At 35.3% G+C, this 8039-nt stretch overlaps 2 protein-coding genes across 3 annotated transcripts; one reads left to right on the forward strand and one right to left on the reverse strand.

Moving 5' to 3' along the window:
• Positions 1–1105: 1105 nt before the first annotated feature.
• LOC149743012 (translocon-associated protein subunit gamma-like) lies at positions 1106–2523 on the forward strand. Its single transcript, XM_089880647.1, has 5 exons — positions 1106–1348; positions 1530–1656; positions 1728–1826; positions 1899–2030; positions 2312–2523. Exons 1-5 carry the CDS (start codon positions 1219–1221, stop codon positions 2379–2381), a joined length of 558 nt encoding a protein of 185 aa, XP_089736773.1. The 5' UTR covers positions 1106–1218; the 3' UTR covers positions 2382–2523.
• On the reverse strand, positions 2414–6603 carry LOC149743013 (uncharacterized). Of its 2 annotated transcripts, none has more exons than XM_089880362.1 (11): positions 6386–6603; positions 6100–6206; positions 5337–5455; positions 4723–4799; positions 4316–4381; positions 4125–4244; positions 3825–3899; positions 3685–3735; positions 3347–3423; positions 3204–3287; positions 2414–2678 (listed from the first exon to the last, which is right to left on the reverse strand). In XM_089880362.1, exons 1-11 carry the CDS (start codon positions 6480–6482, stop codon positions 2583–2585), a joined length of 969 nt encoding a protein of 322 aa, XP_089736488.1. In that variant the 5' UTR covers positions 6483–6603; the 3' UTR covers positions 2414–2582. The 2 variants fall into 2 exon arrangements, with proteins under 2 accessions (XP_089736488.1, XP_089736486.1); XM_089880360.1 differs by having other exon boundaries at positions 2414–2681; positions 6386–6602.
• Between the last annotated feature and the right edge of the window lie 1436 nt (positions 6604–8039).

Genomic DNA, 8039 nt, shown 5'->3' on the forward strand with positions numbered 1-8039 from the left:
ACCACAGATTATTCTGACCAAGCTAAGATGGATATCAAAGTAGTGTTTGTGATTGCGGTCATACTCGGCATCGCCGCACTACCGTCGGAGGCAAAATTCCGTCACCGTGGATCAGCAGGTAAAGTAGTCAATAAGTCCCTAGATATTATTAACTCCTTGTTGATTTTTTTATTCTATTAAAGTGGTTGAAATCTTAAAAATAAAAACAAAAAGAGAACCGTTGTAGAAATTATGAATAAAAGTAGATGTGTTATGAATCGTAAAATTACCCAATATTGCAGCGGAATTCATGGAAAAGATAAGAAAATTGACAAGATTACCCCCTGTTGTTCAAAGGTTTAATCCCAGGTAGGCTATCCATTCAACATTGCAAGAATATACCGAAATTTTGACGTTTTTCATTTAATTACAGAGGCAATAAGTATGGATTATTTTGGGATAACACCGAAAATGAATAAATACGAAGTCAAAATTTGTTTTATTTTGTTTGCATAAGTCTTACGAAAAAAGAACTTCGCGCATATTTTAGACTCTTAGAGTGTAGTAGACTATAGAAAGCTACTTAGGATATTGGCATGCGGTGGGGACAACTTTGTAGTTTCAGACGAATGCAGAGTGTTTGTTGGTCATAGGCTATTGATAAGTCTAAACGAAACATATATACAATACCACACAGTATTAAATTAATAATAGTTTAACTTATTCTAAAAAACAAAATAAACAACACGTATGTAAAATAAAAAGTAAGATTCACCAATTATATTCTAGAATTAACATTATGTCGGGATGCAAGTCATAAGTCTCCTCTATGGGCTATCAGCAGAGTCCGTATATGTTTATATACGGACATTGGGCTATCAGCATATATAGCCATATATTCTACCACTTTAACATTACTTAATTTTCATATTCACATCACCCACCTTAAAATAAACAAGTTCGTAGAATTATTAAACAAAAAAGCTATTTTATCTTTAAATTGCAAGGCGCTAATAAAAATATTTGATCTGAAATCAAAAGCGGTGTGTTATAAGATTTCTATGAAATCCACACGTCACCACGACGTTGCGGACACGCTCAGCTGATTCCGAATGTTTGGTCTAAAACTTTGAAAGATTCTGTGTTGAGTTGTAGAGTGAGGGATTGTGTTGTGTTATGTGTAAGCTGTTTAACCCCGATAACTGTGCATATAGACGTTGTTAAGTGTTAGGGATAATCATGGCACCTAAATCATCGAACTTCAGCAAAGAGGAGGAACTTTTGCTTCAAGATTTCGGAAGAGATCTATCGCGAAAATCTTCCGTGATCTTTTATGTTCATGCGTTATTTGTCTCTGCTATTCCACTATGTATGTATTATCTAGTTGATATATTGTAAAATCTGCATTTATAATATTAATTTTGGTCCGTGGAAAGAAATCCCATATATACTATACAGCCATTTGCTAACCTATAATAAGAATTCCCGCTTTTTTAGTACCTTAATTGTTAAAATTACAAATATATGAAATGTTTCTTGTTTCCCTGCAGGGCTATTCAATCGCATACATCAAATGGAGATGTTGGACAATGCCATTCTCTTTGTAATTGGGACCATTTTCAGTGCCTACTTTGTCGCCCTAGCTTACAAAAATAATAAGTTTGAGCTAAAGCACAAGTGAGTATAATATTGGTTTAACAATTTCTGGTTAACCTGAAAAATTCTTAACTTGCCCATTTCAAACACAGAATTGCACAGAAGAGGAGTGATGGAGTGGCAGCTGAACTTAATGCTAAGATGTCTGAAACAGAATCAAAGAAGATCTCAAAGAAAGAGAAAGATGAAAGGTGTTTATTAGAACACTGCTTATCTTAGCTTGAGAGATGTTGTATCACTTAATTATTGTTATAATTTTACAGGATCTTGTGGCGTAAAAATGAAATAGCTGAAGCAGAATCCATGCAGCTTGCAGTGTTCTACACCAACAGCCTTTTCTTGATTCTGCTCATTCTTTCATCTTTTTTCTTCTTTAAGAGCTACAGCCCAATGCCGTAAGAAATAGTGGTCCCTTTAATTAGTACATGTCCGTTATGTCGGCTAAGTTCACTTATTTTATGTCGGCTAAGTTCAAATATTAACTATTGTCCGTTCACTTATTTTATGTCGGCTAAGTTCAAATATTAACTATTGTCCGCCATGTCCACTATGTAGTAAATATTGTGGACATAGCGGACATAGTGAAAATTGTGGACATAGCGTACATGCACTAGTTAAAGTGACCCAGAATTAGCTTTACTTGGGTCGATAAATAATAACCACCGCTGTATTTTAGAAACTACATCATTTCAATGGTTGGAGCAAGCAGCATTACAGGTCTCCTCTCAACTTCTTCCCAGAAATGAACAAATCCTAGGTCGCATTTGAAGCAATAGCATTTTCAGTGTAATATATGAAGCGGAAATAAATGAGTGATTATCAATTTGTGGTGTCGGCGCTCGGATTTAGTAAAAGAACATGAAATAAACAAACCAACGCTTTATTGTATTCTCGGTGAAATAAATTTATTTGTCACGTCTTTCATAGCAGCCAGATGCAAGTTAATGCTAAGGTGGTTTCTGGAACATTCTCCTAGGATTTGAGTGTGAAGGTGGTGGATATTTTAGATGGTTGGGTGTTGTGCTTGGAGAGTATGACAGCTGCTGCTAAAAAGTGGTAAAGAATTATATGCATGGCAGTTAGAGACCGCTTTGTAAACATGATCCAACTTCAGGAGTCTAGCCAGTTACATGTTACCCAAGTAATATCTGGCGCCGTAGCAAAGCGGTTAGTGCGCCTACCTGTGTTTAATGCACGCCGCTGTTACCATTGTGGGTGTACGTGTCATTGGGCAAGACATTTAACCGCAATTGCTCCAACCCAGGGCTTACTAATGTGTTGTCTAAATTATCACCCATAAATAAAAAATGAAATAGAACATTCACACACAAAGAAACATACATGGTAACTTGTAAGCTGGCACAAGGTGCATGAACACCCGTGTTATACCAACTCGTTTTCTGGCCAGATGAGAAAAAAATAAGTTACATTCATTCATAAATTTGTATCTGACACACTTGCCCACTAAGTGTTACTATTTAGCCTTAAAACCAAATATCTCTAGTTTAAGAGGCAAGCACTATTTCAAGTGACATAGTTATAATCATTAGATAAAAAAATCAGAATACCAGTTCTGTTTCGGCTTTAGGATATCGACCTGGTGAATTTGACCGGATAAGGTGACTACTTGATGTGAAAGGAGATGTTTGTAACTAAGAAAACAGCAAGATTAACATGTAGCCACAGTTAGATCTTAGTTATATCAACATACTTGATGTGAGAGGAAGTTTTGAGGCAACATCCTGATTCTAGGACGAGTTTCTTCTAAATAGGTTGGTGTGTCTTTTCCTGAAGTACATTAAACTTTAACACTTGTTTAACATGTTGTTGATTATAACTTGACATACTGTAACTGCTGTATTAAAAGATGTTGCATTTTTACTAAAATAGCCAAATGTACCTTTTCTAAACAGAATCAATTTTCATTTTTTGGTAACATTTTAAGTGGAGCTTTGCTGCACAATTTTAGAAAAAAAGTTGTGAATAAGTTGAGTTTTGAAGCACTGGCCTAAACTGGATACTGGATACCAATAAATAGTCATCACAAACCTGTTTGATGAGCTACAGGTCGATCAGGAGTTTGGTAAGGATTGTGTAACCCTGGAAAAACAAGAATGTTGGTCATGTATTTAGGTTCAGTAGGCCTCATTAATTATTGCTTTAGGAGATTTATAATTTGTTTAACTTACTTCCAGGTGGGGTTGAAGTGCTGGAGTAGTGAGAGCCACTTCTTGCAGGGGATATATAAGAATGACTAGAATGACCTGTATTGTATTAAATACATAATGAATACATATTACTTACTATGTTCACAAAACGAACCAGCTAAGCACAGATGGATTTGAATATAATATATAAATGGCAGAATATTATTTTAAGTAATTTTTAAAATTTAAAACTTAATAAAAATATAAATAGAAAGTTTCCGTATTCTGTTTTAAAGAAAAATACACCCTTATTTTTGAACATTCATTAAATTAACTTTTTACCTGCAAATTCATATTTGCTTTGGGCAGTCGGGTGGATTTGTGCTTGACGTTGGTACATACCACTTGAGGGGGGTGTTGGGCTGTGAGGACGTTTTAAACCTTGTTGTATGACTTGGGAACCTGTAAACATTGGTTTTAAAAATTCATACACTGTTTTATCATAACAATAGTGGTTACACACTATGAATTACCTGATATTGATTGTACGTTTTGGGGAACGGTATACGGACTTTGATGTGGATGAGTAGGGTAACGAGCTGAAAGATAAAATACATTCACACATGATTGCACTTGTAAGTTGTAACTAACATCTTAATATTAAAAAGGATTAAAGACATGCGTATGTTATTTTTTACATGGGTTTCTTCTTTGGTTAAGCCATTTGCTTACCGCATTCAGTTGCCATGTAAAACATTTGGGTTAGCAACTACTCATTCCTTTAGTGTATTCTCAGATTTTCCCAGCAAGGTTCAACTGTAGCTTGTTTTGTGGGTGTTAAAATAATTGGACAATCGGATAAGTAGTCAGGCAATCGTGAAAAAGGTCATCGGACAATGTTTATAAATAAAGTTAAAAGGTATTGGGAAAATTATAAAACCTTGTGGTAATAGATGGTGAGGTCCCATTGTCATTGCATGTGCCGGATAGTGACCACTTGCAAAGGAATTCATTTCGCTGAGATAATGTTGTTGTTTATATATAAATGTTGTTGTTTATATACAAAAAGTTTTTTTTTTTTTATAAAAAAAAAAACAATAACCTAATAGAATTGAATGAAAAACAATAACTCATACAGTTGGCCCAAAAGTTATAAGTTAATAACCCAATAACATTTGGTATCTATGTTATGACTCTAGTGAGCCTAATCTATGTAGGGTTAAAAACATCGTTTTGAATAGAACGTATTTTATAATAATATTTACCTTCACAAATATTGGTATTTTTGTTTGTATGACTAAAAAACAAACTATATGAACTTTCTTATCATCAATATATTTAGTCAGTAATGTTTAGTTTTCAATATAGAAAGAAAGTTGTATATTGAAAACAGATTATGGTGACCTAAATTAATTAAAAATATATAGCTAGAAACTTTACCTTTGTGGTAAACTGCTATATTGTAGTTATGGTTATAAAATATAAATTTCCATATTCGTACATCCTACATAACAATACTGCAGCGTACAACAAACAAACTCAAAGTGTATTAACCTTTGTTCACGAAGACGTTCCTTCCTTTTTCCTTCCTCATGCAGAACACGCTTGAATTGCCAGAACAACTGATGCTTCTCTTGCCTCAAACTTTCCTGCTTTTCACGAAGCTTAACAAGCTGTGAAAGAGAAGAAAAAAACTTAACTAAGTCATTATTTTAGTAAACACAAATTTCATTATGCTTTTTGTGCAAAATGTTTTACATAACATTAATTTTACTTATTCTTAGAATTCTATTACATAAATAAAAAGACAACAAGAAGAAGGAAATTTGCAATGAAACAACACTCTTTAAAGATTCTATGGGTAAAAGTGTGTACTAAACTATGCCCAAAATGTTTTTTTTAACTTCTCACCAGGAATCACAAAATAAGAATGACCAAATTTTAAACTTGGGACTGTGCGAAGAAGTAGGTACACAATTTCCGCTAGGGGGCGGTAGTTATATGGTTTAAATATTGAAAAAAATACACAAAAAAAACAGGAGTTAGACGTTAAATTTTATGTGTGTAAAGCGTAAAACTAACTACTCCCTATAGAATAGAGAAACGAATTTGTCATCGCCTCCTAGCGGAAATTGTGTACCTACTTCTCATTGTAGTGCCATGTAAATTGTAAAGGGCAAACAACTAGCGCGAAATGCATGAATAAACACAGCCAATCCAGTGTGAACACAAACGAAAAGACAATAGGAATTACGTCTGATACAAACTACCACCAGGTGGCTTGTTTCATAATGTTATCAGCTATTTTGTATAATACCTGTTCTTTTATTTCTTCCAAAGTTGAGTTTTCTTCTTCAATTTTCTTTCTTTTTTCTTCTTCCTCTTTTGCTTTTCTTTCAAAGTCTTTTTCAGCTTCTGCTGCCTCTAAAAATTTAAAATTACAGAATCATTATAGCTGTTAGCTGTCTTTAAGATAAATAAAACCAGGTGTTGTGTGGTCTGTACAATCCAGCAGTTAAGTTATAACATACAACTAAGAAAACAAGCACGACACAAATCAAATATCCAGAATACACTTCATCAAAAAACTAATTAATGAATACCTTGTTTTCGTTTTTCTCTTTCCCGTAGAATGTGAAATTGCAGCGCTTTCTGCATAACGGGGTTGATTTTTTCGCGTTCCACCAGCACAGGCATCATGGAAGTATTAATAAGGTATTTTAATTAACCTATTCAACAAGTAAATAAACATATATCGCTAATCGCTTCACAATTTTTAGAAACATAAACGAAAACAGGAAAATTCTGCCAACATTTGTTGTCACTCCATAAACATCTTATACACAATTCTGTTTATAAAAAAAACTCCCTTAATTAGCAGAGTCAATCAGTCAAAAAGCTAGCATGTAAATAAAGTTTGTTATCTTCTAATTACTCCTAAAATTTCCAAAAATGTCTATATTGAATCATGATTGAATATGCCTTAGGTAAAAATGTCTCCCCATTTAAGTTTACCCCATCATCATCGCTCTTCGCAATGGCTTACTAATTTCATTCATTTGCTTTCTTTGCGACACTTCTCTCACTACTAGAGTGTGGTTAAAGATCCAGATCGACAACACTAGATCAGAATTGTAGAGCTGCGCGTTGTTCGTAAAAATGCATTGAGACCTTCCCTTTACAAGTGTTACAGTCAAGTCAAGTATTTGTTTCACGGCGTTTTTGTGTACTTTCATGAAGAACATAGCAAATTCAGAGACACAAATAGGAAAGTACCCGTTTTGATACTTTGCAGTTACGACAGGCGTGTTTTATATCTACTATGTATAATTATCGGTACAGCCTATAACACCCCCCTCGCGCGGCGTAGGCCAAATCAGGAATTTACATTTTGAGAGAATCCCCTTTTTTTCGTGTAAAAACCTTTTTCCTTCGTTTCAATTTGATCGTTCGAGAGATTACTATCTCTCGTCTGCGACGTATAAGTAATGTTTTTGTTCGCTACCAGGGGGGTAGGCGCAGTGTTACATGTTATGATTGTACTCGGTATACGAGGGGGGTAGGTAGTGTAGAAATGTAATGGTTTACTCGGTACCGGAGGGGGGTAGGTAGTGTAGAAATGTAATGATTTTACTCGGTATCGGAGGGGGGTAGGTAGTGTAGAAATGTAATGATTTTACTCGGTACCGGAGAGGGGTAGGTAGTGTAGAAATATAATGATTTTACTCGGTACCGGAGGGGGGTAGGTAGTGAAGAAATGTAATGATTGTACTCGGTACCGGAGGGGGGTAGGTAGTGTAGAAATGTAATGATTTTACTCGGTACCGGAGGGGGGTAGGTCGTGTAGAAATGTAATGATTTTACTCGGTACCGAAGGGGGGTAGGTCGTGTAGAAATGTAATGATTTTACTCGGTACCGGAGGGGGGTAGGTAGTGTAGAAATGTAATGATTTTACTCGGTACAGGAGGGGGGTAGGTAGTGTAGAAATATAATGATTTTACTCGGTACCGGAGGGGGGTAGGTAGTGAAGAAATGTAATGATTGTACTCGGTACAGGAGGGGGCGTAGGTAGTGTAGAAATGTAATGATTTTACTCGGTTCCGGAGGGGGGTAGGTCGTGTAGAAATGTAATGATTTTACTCGGTACCGAAGGGGGGTAGGTCGTGTAGAAATGTAATGATTTTACTCGGTACCGAAGGGGGGTAGGTCGTGTAGAAATGTAATGATTTTACTCGGTACCGAAGGGGGGTAGGTCG

Source organism: Ciona robusta, chromosome 1, assembly GCF_009617815.1.
Source record: "Ciona robusta chromosome 1, ASM961781v2".
Lineage (NCBI taxonomy): Eukaryota > Metazoa > Chordata > Ascidiacea > Phlebobranchia > Cionidae > Ciona > Ciona robusta.

What these genes read in the sequence shown, in the direction of transcription:
- LOC149743012 (XM_089880647.1), top strand. Translation starts at nt 1,219, where the DNA reads ATGGCACCTAAATCATCGAACTTCAGCAAAGAGGAGGAACTTTTGCTT. An exon ending in AAGAAAGAGAAAGATGAAAG is followed by an intron (nt 1,827 to 1,898) that starts GTGTTTATTAGA and finishes ATAATTTTACAG; the next exon opens with GATCTTGTGGCGTAAAAATG. An exon ending in AAGAGCTACAGCCCAATGCC is followed by an intron (nt 2,031 to 2,311) that starts GTAAGAAATAGT and finishes GCTGTATTTTAG; the next exon opens with AAACTACATCATTTCAATGG.
- LOC149743013 (XM_089880360.1), bottom strand. Translation starts at nt 6,482, where the DNA reads ATGATGCCTGTGCTGGTGGAACGCGAAAAAATCAACCCCGTTATGCAG. An exon ending in AAGAGAAAAACGAAAACAAG is followed by an intron (nt 6,207 to 6,385) that starts GTATTCATTAAT and finishes TTAAATTTTTAG; the next exon opens with AGGCAGCAGAAGCTGAAAAA. An exon ending in ACCTGTAGCTCATCAAACAG is followed by an intron (nt 3,424 to 3,684) that starts GTTTGTGATGAC and finishes AATGTACTTCAG; the next exon opens with GAAAAGACACACCAACCTAT.